General features: G+C 42.4%; 1 protein-coding gene across 1 annotated transcript in view; it reads right to left on the bottom strand.

Moving 5' to 3' along the window:
- The window catches only part of fam20ca (FAM20C golgi associated secretory pathway kinase a), a 92,492-nt gene that overhangs the window by 4,302 nt on the left and 70,690 nt on the right, over window positions 1–17,500 (bottom strand). The window contains exons 5-7 of the mRNA XM_061885149.1: window positions 8,834–8,949; window positions 5,405–5,585; window positions 5,217–5,326 (exon numbers count right to left, since the gene is read on the bottom strand). Coding sequence (XP_061741133.1) covers window positions 5,217–5,326; window positions 5,405–5,585; window positions 8,834–8,949 — 407 coding nt within the window. The remainder of the gene's footprint in view (window positions 1–5,216; window positions 5,327–5,404; window positions 5,586–8,833; window positions 8,950–17,500) is intronic.

The raw sequence follows: 17,500 nt of genomic DNA, 5'->3' as shown, positions 1-17,500 counted from the left end.
AAACGGAACTTTTGTGCAGTCTTATGATAACAATTGGAATTTTACAAGAAATGCGTTAAAATTTTGGCAATTTTATGACAAGAGTCGTAATTTTACTCCACGAAATGTAAGGACCTGGTCGCATCGTGACATAAACGCAACACCACAAATACCCAGGATCCTTTGCATCCATGACACTTCCTGACTATTTTATCTAACCCCGCTAGCAGCAAACCCTGACACCCCCCACCCCCCCAGCCCCCCTGTGCGTCGGTAAGGTGGGCGGGGTTGGGGGCGCGGGGGTGTAAAATATATTGGGCTGGAGCCTAGCTCAGCTGCACTCGGGCGAAAGTCTGGACAAGTCGCCACCTCATCACAGTAAAACGCAATGATTTTACATAAAAAAGTCATAATTTTACGAGAAAATATTTCAATATTACAGAAACAGAAAGAATATGAGCAATTGTTCCCAATTTTATAAGAAAAAAGTCGACATATTGCGAGAAAAAGACTGCTTTTAGACACAGCGTGCAGGTAGGAAAAATGATTTATTAAGAAATAAATCAGACTTAGACAAAACAAAAAGAGCTAGCATGGGAGCTAGAAAACAAATAGCTTAGCGTGGAAGCTAGCAGGTAGCGAGCAGGAAAACCAAAGGCGTTATTTGTGGCGTATAGCAAATTAGGAAGCAAGACTGACTTGACTGGAGAAGGCGGGTTTAAATAATGGCAGTAATCACAAAACAGGTGCACGTCCGGAACAGGCGGCAGGTGAAAATAATGAGTAACTATGGAAAACAACTGAGAGGTGCACAAACAGGAACCGAAGGAGTCTTAAACCAAAGGAAAACGCAAAAAGACTAAAAAAATCTAAATCATAATATGATCCGGGCAGCGGATCATAACTCAAAAGACACAATTTTATAAGCAAACTAAAAAAATATTGGCGATATTATAATAATAATCGGAATTTTACTTGGCAGAATCATGACAAAAGTCATAATTATGCCTAAAAAATTGTGACTATTTTACAAAAATAACATAAAAATTGGCACTGTTTTGATAAAAGTAAGATTTTTTTTATGACAAATGTCACCAGTTTGCATTCAAAAGCAATCATCCATCCATCCGTTTTCTACCGCTTGTCCCTTTCGGGGTTGCAGCGGGGTGGCGGTGGAGCCTATTTCAGCTGCATTCGGGCGGAAGGCGGCGTACACCCTGGACAAGTCGCCACCTCATCACAGTGAAAAGTAATCATTTTACATAAAAAAGTCATAATTTTAGGAGAAAAGATTGCAATATTACAGAAACAGAAAGAATATGAGCAATTGTTCCCAATTTTATAAGAAAAAAGTCAACACATTGTGAGAAAAATGATTTTTGTATTTCTATTTTTTATTTGTAATATATTTTTTAATCTTCATTATTTACTACAAGTTATTACAGTATGTCTCTATCTCGCTATATAAACAGGACTGTCTCAGAAAATTAGAATATTGTGATAAAGTCCTTTATTTTGCAACTAAAAACATGAAAATGCCATACATTCTGGATTCATTACACATCAACTGAAATATTGCACGCCTTTTATTAATTAAAATTTTTGCTGATTATGGCATACAGCTTAAGAAAACTCAAAAATCCTATCTCGAAAAATTTGAATATTTCCTCCGACAAAGTTTTAAAAAAAAGCGAGTTTTTGAGAAAATGAAAGGATTTTAAAGCGCGCCATGTAGTCCGGAAAATACGGAATTATGTTTGTGACTGTGGGGGGTGGGGGTAAGGTGTGGCCAGCGGGCTCGCAGGAACAAAGGTCACCGCCGCTGTCCATGGTGCTGAGGACGAGCACCATCGGGCAGGGTTGACGACACAGCTGGAAGGTATTTAGATTTATAATAATAATAATAATAATAACATATTTTATTTGTAAAAAGCACTTTACGTTGAGCAAACAACCTCAAAAGGCCACAGTGTAAAAAAAATAGTCCATCCATCCATTTTTCTACCGCTTATTCCCTTTTAAAAAAATAAATAAAATATAAAACTAGAAACAGCCCAAAGGCTACAACCAGCATGCATGTCTATAGAAAGGCTTTTTTAAAAAGAGGGGTTTTTAAGCCTTTTTTAAAAGCATCCACAGTCTGAGGTGCCCTCAGGTGGTCAGGGAGAGCGTTCCACAGACTGGGAGCAGCGGAGCAGAAAGCCCGGTCTCCCATTGTTCCTTAGCTTTGTCCGTGTAGGTTGGAGGAGGTTAGCCTGTATGGAGCGGAGGTGTCGTGTGGAGGATTTGGGGGTGAGCAGTTCCTTGAGGTATAGGGGGGCATTTCCATGGAGGCACTGGTGGGTTAGTAGGGAGATTTTGAATTCAATCCTGAATGGAACAGGCAGCCAGTGAAGGGATTTGAGAGTTGGTGTGATGTGGTCCTGTTTCCGCACTCTCACCAGGATCCTTGCAGCACTATTTTGTATGTACTGCAGCTTCTGGATGTTCTTGCTGGATTTCCCAGGTGTTCATCTAATCATCTGTTGTCTTTAACAGTAAGCGGTCGGGGGAAGAGAGAGAGAGACTTGGAGAGCATGAGACCACTTCAGTCGAGTGTCATGCAAGTACTTGAGAGAAAAATACAGCCTGTTGTTGAATCCGAACACCGGTATCTCGTCCACGTGTGTGGACGCCCGTGGTAGACGGAAACTTCTACAGTGACCCCTCCACACGGAGAGGAGCCAGATGAGGTGGTTCGGGCATCTGGTCAGGATGCCACCTGAACGCCTCCCTAGGGAGGTGTTTAGGGCACGTCCAACCGGTAGGAGGCCACGGGGAAGACCCAGGACGCATCGGGAAGACTACCGAATTTCCTTGAATTGCTGCCGGGTATATAGTATGCACCTGTCTAGAATTACTGTCGGGCCAAACTCCATCCATCCATCCATTTTCTACCGCTTATTCCCTTTCGGGGCCGCGGGGGGCGCTGGCGCCTATCTCAGCTACAATCGGGCGGAAGGCGGGGTACACCCTGGACAAGTCGCCACCTCATCGCAGGGCCAACACAGATAGACAGACAACATTCACACACTAGGGACCATTTAGTGTTGCCAATCAACCTATCCCCAGGTGCATGTCTTTGGAAGTGGGAGGAGCCTATCCCCAGGTGCATGTCTTTGGAGGTGGGAGGAAGCCGGAGTACCCGGAGGGAACCCACGCAGTCACGGGGAGAACATGCAAACTCCACACAGAAAGATCCCGAGCCTGGATTTGAACCCAGGACTGCAGGACCTTCGTATTGTGAGGCAGACGCACTAACCCCTGTGCCACCGTGAAGCCCGGGTCAAACTCGTTTCGCAAAATATTATTTTTATTAGCGCATGTCTAGAATTTCCGCCGGGTCAAACTTGTTCCGCAAAATAATTAGCATATACCATGAACTTCCGCAGGGTCAAACTCGTCACGTCACGAGTGACACTTCACCTGATTTCAATAATTTGAAATCGCATAAAGAGAAGACTAAGAGCTATTCAGTAGGATTTAAGGCCCGAGCTATTGAATATGCTAAAAAGAACAGTAAGCAGTTATGTTTTATTAATATACCGTAGCTGCGTGTGTCAAATATGAGTCATTAAATGACTCCCGCCTCCTGGTGGTAGAGGGCGCTCGTGATCCTTCTTGCGACTACTCGGCTGCAGAAGAAGTGACAACAAGCAGGTTTGGTAGAGTGGCCGTGCCAGCAACTTGAGGGTTCCAGGTTCGATTCCCGCTTCCGCCATCCTAGTCACTGCCGTTGTGTCCTTGGGCAAGACACTTTACCCACCTGCTCCCAGTGCCACCCACACTGCTTTAAATGTAACTTAGATATTGGGTTTCACTATGTAAAGCGCTTTGAGTAATTAGAGAAAATCGCTATATAAATATAATTCACTTCACTAAAGCAGGGGTCACCAACCTTTTTGAAACCAAGAGCTACTTCTTGGTTACCGATTAATGCGAAGGGCTACCAGTTTGATACACACTTAAATATATAGCTCGGTTGGTAGAGTGGCCCGTGCCAGCAACTTGAGGGTTCCAGGTTCGATTCCCGCTTCCGCCATCCTAGTCACTGCCGTTGTGTCCTTGGGCAAGACACTTTACCCACCTGCTCCCAGTGCCACCCACACTGCTTTAAATGTAACTTAGATATTGGGTTTCACTATGTAAAGCGCTTTGAGTCACTTGAGAAAAGCGCTATATAAATATAATTCACTAAAGCAGGGGTCAGCAACCTTTTTGAAACCAAGAGCTACTTCTTGTGTACTGATAAATGCGAAGGGCTACCAGTTTGATACACACTTAAATATATAGCTCGGTTGGTAGAGTGGCCCGTGCCAGCAACTTGAGGGTTCCAGGTTCGATTCCCGCTTTCGCCATCCTAGTCACTGCCGTTGTGTCCTTGGGCAAGACACTTTACCCACCTGCTCCCAGTGCCACCCACACTGCTTTAAATGTAACTTAGATATTGGGTTTCACTATGTAAAGCGCTTTGAGTAACTAGAGAAAAGCGCTATATAAATATAATTCACTAAAGCAGGGGTCACCAACCTTTTTGAAACCAAGAGCTACTTCTTGTGTACTGATTAATGCGAAGGGCTACCAGTTTGATACACACTTAAATATATAGCTCGGTTGGTAGAGTGGCCCGTGCCAGCAACTTGAGGGTTCCAGGTTCGATTCCCGCTTTCGCCATCCTAGTCACTGCCGTTGTGTCCTTGGGCAAGACACTTTACCCACCTGCTCCCAGTGCCACCCACACTGCTTTAAATGTAACTTAGATATTGGGTTTCACTATGTAAAGCGCTTTGAGTCACTTGAGAAAAGCGCTATATAAATATAATTCACTTCACTTCTATAAACAAGTTATCGATGCTTTTGATCAGAAGGAGCTGCGCATGGACTTCATTTATAAGTAAAGGTAAGACCAGAATAATGTTTTTTTTTATTAAATGTGCTTTTAATGATGGTATCCTTACATCACACTCAAATTTATAAGCGCAGGCCTAAATTTAGGAGGTTTTAAAATAATTAGCGCCCCGGCAGAAATTCAAAGGAATACGGTATGTCTCCCGGCTGGCCTGGGAACGCCTCGGGAAGAGCTGGACGAATTGGCTGGGGAGAGGGAAGTCTGGGCTTCCCTGCTTAGGCTGCTGCCCCCGCGACCCGACCTCGGATAAGCGGAAGAAGACGGATGGAAGCAAACAGTGGGCTCCTACCCATCAGGAAGTCGAAGATGGTCATGTCCATGACGTCCAGCAGTCGAGTCCCACGGTCATACGGGGGCGCCTGCTTCACCTCGTCACAATAATCTGGATCCACCTCCCACCTGGACGTACGAAAAGACACAACGGATGAATATTTCACTGAGGGTTCGGAGCTCAGCGTAGTGAGGCGCGCTTCTCACTCCGCCTTCTTGCGCTTGTGGTAAGAGCGTCTCCAGGGGTTGCGCCACGTCTTGCGTTTGGCCAGGTTGAGGTCCGGCAGGAAGGCGGCGAGGGAGCCTTCGATCTGGTCGGGTTTACCGCACAGGGCGTGCTCGGTGGAGCAGTAGTAGGAACACTCGCCGTAGAAGCAGACGTTGTTGGCTGGGGGGGGAAACAAAGTGTCACACAGACGTGACGTAATTAAAGGCCTGCTGAAATGCAATTTTCTTATTTAAACGGGGATAGCAGCTCCATTCTGGATCATTTCGCCATATTGCCATATTTTTGCTGAAAGGATTTAGTAGAGAACATCCACGATAAAGTTTGCAACTTTTGCTCGCTAATAAAAAAGCCTTGCCTGTACCGGAAGTAGCAGATGATGTGCGTGTGACATCACAGGTTGTAGAGCCCTTCACATCCTCACATTGTTTATAATCATGGCCACCAGCAGATAGATCGATTCGGACCGAGAAAGCGACAATTTCCCCATTAATTTGAGTGAGGATGAAAGATTAGTGGATGAGGAAAGTCAGAGTGAAGGACTAGAACAGGGGTAGGGAACCTATGGCTCTAGAGCAGGGGTGCCCATTACGTCGACCGCGGGGGGTGTGTCAGTCGATCTCCAGCCAGGCTTTTAAAAAAAAATAGACCTAAAAATGAGTGATCATCAATCTTCACCAAGACGTCACTTAAATGACATTCACGGTACCGGAGGGTCTTGTGAGATGACGCTGGCTGCTGCAAGATCATTATTATGAAAATATGACCGAGAGGAAGGCCAGAAACACTTTTTATTTCAACAGACTCTCGCGCCGTACCTTCCGTCAAAACTCTAAAGGCCGACTGCACATTTCCTATCTTCACAATAAAAGCCCTGCTTCATGCTGCCTGCGCTAACTAAATACAGAGTCTCGGGAAACTGGAATATTAAAAAAATGTCAATATTCAATAAAAAAATACTTTATTCTAGGCTATTTATGCAAAAACTGCATTCATTATTCGGTATTCGGCCACAAATTTTCATTTCGGTGCATCCCTACTTCAAATGGTTGAAAACTTGCTAAAACTTTCCATGTTTGATATTTTTTGTTTAGGACTGAAGTTTATTGAGAAATTTGAGCAAAAAAAGTAAAACAAAGAAACAAAATACCAATGTAAAATGTAGTTTCGCCCTAGTTTCGGTATAGCTCGGTTGGTAGAGCGGCCGTGCCAGCAACTTGGGGGTTGCAGGTTCGATTCCCGCTTCTGCCAACCTAGCCACTGCCGTTGTGTCCTTGGGCAAGACACTTTACCCACCTGCTCCCAGTGCCACCCACACTGCTTTAAATGTAACTTAGATATTGGGTTTCACTATGTAAAGCGCTTTGAGTCACTAGAGAAAAAGCGCTATATAAATATAATTCACTTCACTTCACTAAGCAGACTTTTGCCAAAAGGACAATAATTCATTTGTTGTGGGTTTATCCACTTTAATGCACTTTATTTTTTTTTTTGGAATGCATGTTTTGTTTGAAGGCCTAATAGAAATGAAACACTTTGTGCTTTTTTTGAAAAGCAAAGGCTACTGGAATATTAAAAAAATGTCAATATTCAATAAAAAAATACTTTATTCTAGGCTATTTATGCAAAAACTGCATTCATTATTCGGTATTCGGCCAAGCGTTTAATTTTTATTCGGCTTCGGCTTCGGCCACACATTTTCATTTCGGTGCATCCCTACTTCAAATGGTTGAAAACTTGCTAAAACTTTCCATGTTTGATATTTTTTGTTTAGGACTGAAGTTTATTGAGAAATTTGAGCAAAAAAAGTAAAACAAAGAAACAAAATACCAATGTAAAATGTAGTTTCGCCCTAGTTTCGGCATAGCTCGGTTGGTAGAGCGGCCGTGCCAGCAACTTGAGGGTTGCAGGTTCGATTCCCACTTCCGCCATCCTAGTCACTGCCGTTGTGTCCTTGGGCAAGACACTTTACCCACCTGCTCCCAGTGTCACCCACACTGGTTTAAATGTAAAAATTAGATATTGGGTTTCACTATGTAAAGCGCTTTGAGTCACTAGAGAAAAGCGCTATATAAATATAATTCACTTCACTTTTTTTGTGAAGAAATGTTTAGAATGAAGTTGATGAATCCAGATGGATCTCTATTACAATCCCCAAAGAGGGCACTTTAAGTTGATGATTACTTTTTGGGCGGCATAGCTCGGTTGGTAGAGCGGCCGTGCCAGCAACTTGAGGGTTGCAGGTTCGATTCCCGCTTGTGCCATCCTAGTCACTGCCGTTGTGTCCTTGGGCAAGACACTTTACCCACCTGCTCCCAGTGCCACCCACACTGGTTTGAATGTAACTTAGATATTGGGTTTCACGATGTAAAGCGCTTTGAGTCACTTGAGAAAAGCGCTATATAAATATACTTCACTTCACTTCACTTCAAAAACATAGATTTGTTAAGTCCTTTAAAGATAATTAAAATCCAAAGTCCTCAGAGGGTTAAATAAACTAACATGCTGATCCGCCTCCGCTTGGGATGGTTTCCTGCTGGCTCCGCTGTGAACGGGACTCTCGCTGCTGTGTTGGATCCGCTTTGGACTGGACTCTCGCGACTGTGTTGGATCCATTGTGGATTGAACTTTCACAGTATCATGTTAGACCCGCTCGACATCCATTGCTTTCCTCCTCTCCAAGGTTTCTCATAGTCATCATTGTCACCGACGTCCCACTGGGTGTGAGTTTTCCTTGCCCTTATGTGGGCCTACCGAGGATGTCGTGGTGGTTTGTGCAGCCCTTTGAGACACTAGTGATTTAGGGCTATATAAGTAAACATTGATTGATTGATTGATATTATTTTGTACACTGTGACAGTCTTAAGCCGTCGTCGTGTGGGTTGCGTGGACCACCCAGGAAGGACATTGCTTTTGAGCAGGTTTGACTCTTTTACTTTTTCAAATAAAGGTTCTTTTAGTAGTAAATAAACAAACAAAGCCTCTTAATTAGTCTGCTGACATATGCAGTAACATATTGTGTCATTTATACACAGTATCATGTTAGACCCGCTCGACATCCATTGCTTTCCTCCTCTCCAAGGTTCTCATAGTCATCATTGTCACCGACGTCCCACTGGGTGTGAGTTTTCCTTGCCCTTATGTGGGCCTACCGAGGATGTCGTGGTGGTTTGTGCAGCCCTTTGAGACACTAGTGATTTAGGGCTATATAAGTAAACATTGATTGATTGATTGAACAGCGCTGTTACAAAAAAAAAAAAAAAATGCGGCCACTGGCGAAACTTTTTATGTCCTGTTTGTGTTTACTTGTGTGAGACTCAAAATGATCGTACAAACAAAATAAACATTTTCACATCCGGCAATGCCGTCTACTTGTGTTGTGTTGATGTTTGCGCCGATGCGTCGACTACCTGGCGAGATGAAAAAAGTCCTCCACAGCTTTTTGTCACGTGTCACGTCTCGGATTTCTCGAGTCATGTTGACCAGCCGCCCGGCCACTGGGGGGACCCTCCGGAAGTCAAGGATCCTGAAACGAGGAAAAAAAAAAATATGACGGAGGAGATATATATTCCTGTATTTGTAATAGAAAAGCAGTGAAGTTGTCACGTTGTGTAAATGGTAAATAAAAACAGAATACAATGATTTGCGAATCCTTTTCAACTTTTATTCAATTGAATAGACTGCAAAGACAAGATATTTAACGTTCTAAAAGGAAACAAAGGTATTTTTTGGCAAATATCTCATTTGGAAATTGATGTCTGCAACATGTTTTTAAAAAAAAGCTGGCACACGTGGCAAAAAAGACGGAGAAAGTTGAGGAATACTCGTCAAACACTTATTTGGATCATCCCACAGGTGAACAGGCTAATTGGGAACAGGTGTGTGCCCTGATTGGGTATTAAAAGCAGCTTGCATGAAATGCTCAGTCATTCACAAACAAGGATGAGGCGAGGGTCACCACTTTGTCAACAAATGCGGAAGAAAATTGTCAAATAGTTGAAGAACAACATTTTTCAACCAGCTATTGCAAGGAATTTAGGGATTTCACCATCTACGGTTCATAAAATCATCAAAAGGTTCAGAGAATCTGGAGAAATCACTCCAAGTAAGCGATGATATTACGGACATTCCATCCCTCAGGCGGTACTGCATCAAAAAGCGATATCAGTGTGTGAAGGATATCACCACATGGGCTCAGGAACACTTCAGAAAACTACTGCCAGTAACTACAGTTTGTCGCTACATCTGTAAGTGCAAGTTAAAAGCCTACTATGCAAAGCCCATGCCATTTATCAACAACACCCAGAAACGCCGCCGGATCTAAGATGGACTGATGCAAAGTGGAAAAGTGTTCCGTGGTTTGACGAGTCCATATTTCAAACTGTTTTTGGAAACTGCGAACGTTGTGTCCTCCGGACCAAAGAGGAAAAGAACCATCCGGATTGTTCTAGGCGAAAAGTGTAAAAGCCAGCATCTGTGATGGTATGGGGGTGTATTAGAGCCCAAGGCTTGGGTAACTTACACATCTGTGAAGGCACTATTAATGTTTGATAGTCCATATAGGTTTTGGAGCAACATATGTCGCCATCCAAGCAATGTTATCATGGACGCCCCTGCTTATTTCAGCAAGACAATGCCAAGCCACGTGTTACAATAGCGTGGCTTCACAGTAAAAGAGTGCGGGTACTATACTGGCCTGTCCGTAGTCCAGACCGGTCTCCCACTGAAAATGTGTGGCACATTATGAAGCCTAAAATACCACAAGGGGTCCGTCCATAGCAGGGGTCGGCAACCCAAAATGTTGAAAGAGCCATATTGGACCAAAAATACAAAAACAAATCTGTCTGGAGCCGCAAAAAATTAGAGTGTGTCATGAGATATAAATTGAATTATGAGGACTTAAAAGAAACTAGACAAGCTGAAATATAGCTACAAATGAGGCATAATGATGCAATGTGTACATACAGCTAGCCTAAATAGCATGTTAGCATCGATTAGCTTGCAGTCATGCAGTGACCAAATATGTCTGATTAGCACTCCACACAAGTCAATAACATCAACAAAACTCACCTTTGTGCATTCCTGCACAACGTTATAAATTTGGTGGACAAAATGAGACAGAAAAAGAAGTGGGATAAAACACGTCTTAGAAAGTCGGAGAAAGTTGTACATGTAAACAAACTACGGTGAGTTCAAGGACCGCCAAAATTACTAGGACGAAACGTCCTAGTTAAGTTAGTTAGGTTAGTTTAGGTTATTAGTTTAGGTTAGTTAGGTTAGTTAGGTCAGGTTAGGTTAGTTAGGCTAGCTAAGTCAGTTAGGACAAAACGTCCTAGTTATGCATGTAAACAAACTATGGTGAGTTCAAGGACCGCCAAAATTATTAGGACAAAACGTCCTACAAAGTCGGAGAAAGTTATGCATGTAAACAAACTATGGTGAGTTCAAGGACCGCCAAAATTAGTAGGCCAAAACGTCCTAGTTAAGTTAGTTAGGTTAGGTTAGTTTAGGTTATTAGTTTAGGTATTAGTTTGGGTATTTGTTTAGGTTAGTTAGGTTAGGTTAGGTTTGTTAGGCTAGTTAAGTCAGTTAGGACAAAACGTCCTAGTTATGCATGTAAACAAACTATGGTGAGTTCGAGGACCGCCAAAATTAGTAGGAGAAAACGTCCTACAAAGTCGGAGAAAGTTATGCATGTAAACAAACTATGGTGAGTTCAAGGACCGGCAAAATTAGTAGGACAAAACGTCCTAGTTAAGTTAGTTAGGTTAGTTAGGTTAGGTTAGTTTAGGTTATTAGTTTAGGTATTAGTTTAGGTTAGTTAGGTTAGGTTTGTTAGGCTAGTTAAGTTAGTTAGGACAAAACGTCCTAGTTTTGCATGTAAACAAACTATGGTGAGTTCAAGGACCGCCAAAATTATTAGGACAAAACGTCCTACAAAGTCGGAGAAAGTTATGCATGTAAACAAACTATGGTGAGTTCAAGGACCGCCAACATTAGTAGGACAAAACGTCCTAGTTAAGTTAGTTAGGTTAGTTAGGTTAGTTTAGGTTACTAGTTTAGGTATTAGTTTAGGTTAGGTTTGTTAGGCTAGTTAAGTCAGTTAGGACAAAACGTCCTAGTTATGCATGTAAACAAACTATGGTGAGTTCGAGGACGGCCAAAATTAGTAGGACAAAACGTCCTACAAAGTCGGAGAAAGTTATGCATGTAAACAAACTATGGTGAGTTCAAGGACCGCCAAAATTAGTAGGACAAAACGTCCTAGTTAAGTTAGTTAGGTTAGTTAGGTTAGGTTAGTTTAGGTTATTAGTTTAGGTATTAGTTTAGGTTAGTTAAGTTGGATTAGGTTTGTTAGGCTAGTTAAGTTAGTTAGGACAAAACGTCCTAGTTTTGCATGTAAACAAACTATGGTGAGTTCAAGGACCGCCAAAATTATTAGGACAAAACGTCCTACAAAGTCGGAGAAAGTTATGCATGTAAACAAACTACGGTGAGTTCAAGGACCGCCAAAATTAGTAGGACAAAACGTCCTAGTTAAGTTAGTTAGGTTAGTTTAGGTTATTAGTTTAGGTATTAGTTTAGGTATTAGTTTAGGTATTAGTTTAGGTTAGTTAGGTTAGGTTTGTTAGGCTAGTTAAGTCAGTTAGGACAAAACGTCCTAGTTATGCATGTAAACAAACTACGGTGAGTTCAAGGACCGCCAAAATTAGTAGGACAAAACGTCTTAGTTAAGTTAGTTAGGTTAGTTAGGTTAGGTTAGGTTATTAGTTTAGGTTAGTTAGGTTAGGTTAGGTTTGTTAGGCTAGTTAAGTCAGTTAGGACAAAACGTCCTAGTTATGCATGTAAACAAATTATGGTGAGTTCAAGGACCGCCAAAATTAGTAGGACAAAACGTCCTACAAAGTCGGAGAAAGTTATGCATGTAAACAAACTACGGTGAGTTCAAAGACCGCCAAAATTAGTAGGACAAAACGTCCTAGTTAAGTTAGTTAGGTTAGGTTAGTTTAGGTTATTAGTTTAGGTATTAGTTTAGGTTAGTTAGGTTAGGTTAGTTTGGCTAGTTAAGTTAGTTAGGACAAAACGTCCTAGTTATGCCTGTAAACAAACTATGGTGAGTTCGAGGACCGCCAAAATTAGTAGGACAAAACGTCCTACAAAGTCGGAGAAAGTTATGCATGTAAACAAACGATGGTGAGTTCAAGGACCGCCAAAATTAGTAGGACAAAACGTCCTAGTTAAGTTAGTTAGGTTAGTTTAGGTTATTAGTTTAGGTATTAGTTTAGGTTAGTTAGGTTAGGTTGGGTTTGTTAGGCTAGTTAAGTTAGTTAGGACAAAACGTCCTAGTTTTGCATGTAAACAAACTATGGTGAGTTCAAGGACCGCCAAAATTAGTAGGACAAAACGTCCTACAAAGTCGGAGAAAGTTATGCATGTAAACAAACTATGGTGAGTTCAAGGACCACCAAAATTAGTAGGACAAATGTCCTAGTTAAGTTAGTTAGGTCAGTTAGGTTAGGTTAGTTTAGGTTATTAGTTTAGGTATTAGTTTAGGTTAGTTAGGTTAGGTTAGGTTTGTTAGGCTAGTTAAGTTAGTTAGGACAAAACGTCCTAGTTATGCATGTAAACAAACTAGGGTGAGTTCAAGGACCGCCAAAATTAGTAGGACAAAACGTCCTAGTTAAGTTAGTTAGGTTAGTTAGGTTAGGTTAGTTTAGGTCATTAGTTTAGGTATTAGTTTAGGTATTAGTTTAGGTTAGTTAGGTTAGGTTAGGTTTGTTAGGCTAGTTAAGTCAGTTAGGACAAAACGTCTTAGTTATGCATGTAAACAAACTATGGTGAGTTCAAGGACCGCCAAAATTAGTAGGACAAAACGTCCTACAAAGTCGGAGAAAGTTATGCATGTAAACAAACTACGGTGAGTTCAAGGACCGCCAAAATTAGTAGGACAAAACGTCCTAGTTAAGTTAGTTAGGTTAGTTAGGTTAGGTTAGTTTAGGTTATTAGTTTAGGTATTAGTTTAGGTTAGTTAGGTTAGGTTAGGTTAGTTAGAACAAAACGTCCTAGTTATGCATGTAAACAAACTATGGTGAGTTCGAGGACCCCCAAAATTATTAGGACAAAACGTCATACAAAGTCGGAGAAAGTTATGCATGTAAACAAACTATGGTGAGTTCAAGGACCGCCAAAATTTGTGGGACAGAACGGCGCTCGCCAAATACTCGAATCAGTGAAGCATGTTTAATATAAACATTATGCTTTATAGCAATCAGGGAGGTTTGTGTCATGTTTGTCCTCCTATAGAAACCAAATTAAAAAACAAAAAATATGGGTTTTTCCCCTCATCATTTCCATTTTTCATATATTTTTGAAAAAGCTCCAGAGAGCCATTAGGGCGGCGCTAAAGAGCCGCATGCCGCTCCGGAGCCGCGGGTTGCCGACCCCTGGTCTATGGTGAGTACAACGCACACAAAACCATGACAACAATGCAAATGACGTCGTACATCGGCATCTCTTTTTTTTTTTTTTTTTTTTTACGTAAGAACCCTCCAGTTTCAGACTCCTTAAAGACTAAGCCTCGTGGGAGCAGCAGCAGAGTTGACGAAACCTAGCCCTACAGAGGACGCCCTTGTGCAGAAGCTGCAACCAGCACCGTCATGTTGGTCCGCGGCGACAAAGGAGCACCTGTGTGTGTGTGAGTGTGTGTGTGTGTGTGTGCATCACAACATGTAGTATAGGATTACCTACGTTTACAGCAAAGAAATGAGAAATAGTACTCCTCTTTTCAAGTATTTGGTGCCAATTCACTGTACAACATGCGACTTGCATGATGTCATACAGCATGCTACTATACTGTAATAAAAACAAAAATTATATATATGTATAGGTGTGGGAAAAACCACAAGACTACTTCATCTCTACAGAACTGTTTCATGAGGGGTTCCCTCAATCATCAGGAGATTTTAATGGAAGCATTCACATACCATGGTTTATATAGAGCACAGAGTGGGTGGGTACAGGCAGGCGTAGGGGTGTGGTGATTGGCTCATGTGTTACCTAGGAGGTGTTTCCGCCTGTGGCGGCATGTTGAAATGATTTCACTGCGCTTGTTGAGGGATGCCAGATCTGGATGATATATAATGAACGACTCTGAAACCAATAAGGAATGTAACTGTCGCAAGAAACCTGATTGCCCTCTCAACGGAGGGTGCTTACAGACATCGGTCGTTTACCAAGCAAAGGTAACACGCGAGGACATTAACACATCCAACACGTACGTAGGATTAACCGAAGGAGCGTTTAAAACCAGATGGAACAATCACAAGGGCTTCTTTAGAAACCAGACCTTGCGGAATACTACAGAACTCAGCAAGCACATTTGGAACCTCTAAGACAATAATGTTGAATATTCAATAACATGGCAAATTCTTGCATCCAGCACACCTTACAACAGTGGTAATAAAACATGCAACCTATGCTTAAAAGAGAAACTGTTTATTATATATCCTCCAGATCTGTCATCCCTCAACAAGCGCAGTGAAATCATTTCAACATGCCGTCACAGACGGAAACACCTCCTAGGTAACACATGAGCCAATCACCACACCCTACGCCTGCCTGTACCCACCCACTCTGTGCCCTATATAAACCATTGTATGTGAATGCTTCCAGCACCAAATGTGTGTGTATATATATATATATATATATATATATATATATATATATATATATAGGTGTGGGAAAAACCACAAGACTACTTCATCTCTACAGAACTGTTTCATGAGGGGTTCCCTCAATCATCAGGAGATTTTAATGGAAGCATTCACATACAATGGTTTATATAGGGCACAGAGTGGGTGGGTACAGGCAGGCGTAGGGTGTGGTGATTGGCTCATGTGTTACCTAGGAGGTGTTTCCGCCTGTGGCGGCATGTTGAAATGATTTCACTGCGGTTGTTGAGGGATGCCAGATCTGGATGATATATAATGAACGACTCTGAAACCAATAAGGAATGTAACTGTCGCAAGAAACCTGATTGCCCTCTCAACGGAGGGTGCTTACAGACATCGGTCGTTTACCAAGCAAAGGTAACACGCGAGGACATTAACACATCCGACACGTACGTAGGATTAACCGAACGAGCGTTTAAAACCAGATGGAAAAATCACAAGGCCTCCTTTAGAAACCAGACCTTGCGGAATACTACAGAACTCAGCAGGCACATTTGGAACCTCAAAGACAATAATGTTGAATATTCAATAACATGGCAAATTCTTGCATCCAGCACACCTTACAACAGTGGTAATAAAAGATGCAACCTATGCTTGAAAGAGAAACTGTTTATTATATATCATCCAGATCTGTCATCCCTCAACAAGCACAGTGAAATCATTTCAACATGCCGCCACAGGCGGAAACACCTCCTAGGTAACACATGAGCCAATCACCACACCCTACGCCTGCCTGTACCCACCCACTCTGTGCCCTATATAAACCATTGTATGTGAATGCTTCCATTAAAATCTCCTGATGATTGAGGGAACCCCTCATGAAACACTTCTGTAGAGACGAAGTAGTCTTGTGATTTGGCCCACACCTACATATTGCGCTCTACCACGGTATCGAGCACTATTCTCTGGATAATCTAATCAATACATATATATATATGAATTGCCGCCGGGGCGCTAATTAATTTAAAGCCTCTTCTCACTCCGGCGCTTACCAAAGGCATGCGGTAAAAGTAAGCATGCGCAAATTATTTTAAAACCTCTTCTCACTCCGGCGCTTACCAAAGGCATGCGGTAAATTTAGGCCTGCGCTTGTAAATTTGAGTGTGATGTACCATCATGAAAAGCACATTTAATAAAAAAAACAAAACATTAATGTACGGGAGCCTGTAAAGGACTGTATGTTACCTTGAGGGGGATGCTCGAACTATTCACTATTTACCCAATAAATCTAGTCCAAGAGAGTGAGAGGAGACGGCTTATATAGTTAAACAATTTACTTTATACACCACATAAACATACAACAACCAGACAATAATAAACACACATTAATTACACTCGTCCCCACTCACACGCTACCTCCCCAACTCGCGCTGTCCACTTCCTTCGCAGCAATGTAGCCACGATAGCACACAACTAAACTCTTAAGATCTTTAAGGTTTTACTACTTACGTATAAAATACTACAAGGTTAGCTCCAGCCTATCTTGCCGATTGTATTGTACCATATGTCCCGGCAAGAAATCTGTGTTCAAAAGACTCCAGCTTATTAGTGATTCCTAGAGCCCAAATAAAGTCTGCGGGCTATAGAGCGTTTTATATTGGGGCTCCAGTACTCTGGAATGCCCTCCCGGTAACAGTTCGAGATGCTACCTCAGTAGAAGCATTTAAGTCTCACCTTAAAACTCATCTGTATACTCTAGCCTTTAAATAGACTTCCTTTTTAGACCAGTTGATCTGCCGCTTCTTTTCTTTTTCTCCTCTGTCCCCCCTCCCTTTTGTAGGGGGTCCGGTCCGATGACCATGGATGAAGTCGAGACCCAGGATGGACCGCTCGCCTGTGTATCGGTTGGGGACATCTCTACGCTGCTGATCCGCCTCCGCTTGAGATGGTTTCCTGTGGACGGGACTCACGCTGCTGTCTTGGATCCGCTTTGAACTGAACTCTCGCGGCTGTGTTGGAGCCACTATGGATTGAACTTTCACAGTATCATGTTAGACCCGCTCCACATCCATTGCTTTTGGTCCCTTAGAGGGGGGGGGGGGGGGGGGGGGGTGGGGGTTGCCCACATCTGAGGTCCTCTCCAAGGTTTCTCATAGTCAGCATTGTCACTGGCGTCCCACTGGATGTGAATTCTCCCTGCCCACTGGGTGTGAGTTTTCCTTGCCCTTTTGTGGGTTCTTCCGAGGATGTTGTAGTCGTAATGATTTGTGCAGTCCTTTGAGACATTTGTGATTTGGGGCTATATAAATAAACATTGATTGATTGATTGATTGATAATGTTCCACACTCCCTCTCCAAATAGTAAACAGTCACAGGGGAGAGGGTCTCTTTCACAAACTTAACTAA

Source organism: Nerophis ophidion, linkage group LG23, assembly GCF_033978795.1.
Source record: "Nerophis ophidion isolate RoL-2023_Sa linkage group LG23, RoL_Noph_v1.0, whole genome shotgun sequence".
In the NCBI taxonomy this organism is placed as follows: domain Eukaryota; kingdom Metazoa; phylum Chordata; class Actinopteri; order Syngnathiformes; family Syngnathidae; genus Nerophis; species Nerophis ophidion.
The sequence above is the reverse complement of the archived record's forward strand: the minus strand, read 5'-3'. Positions and strand labels throughout refer to the sequence as shown.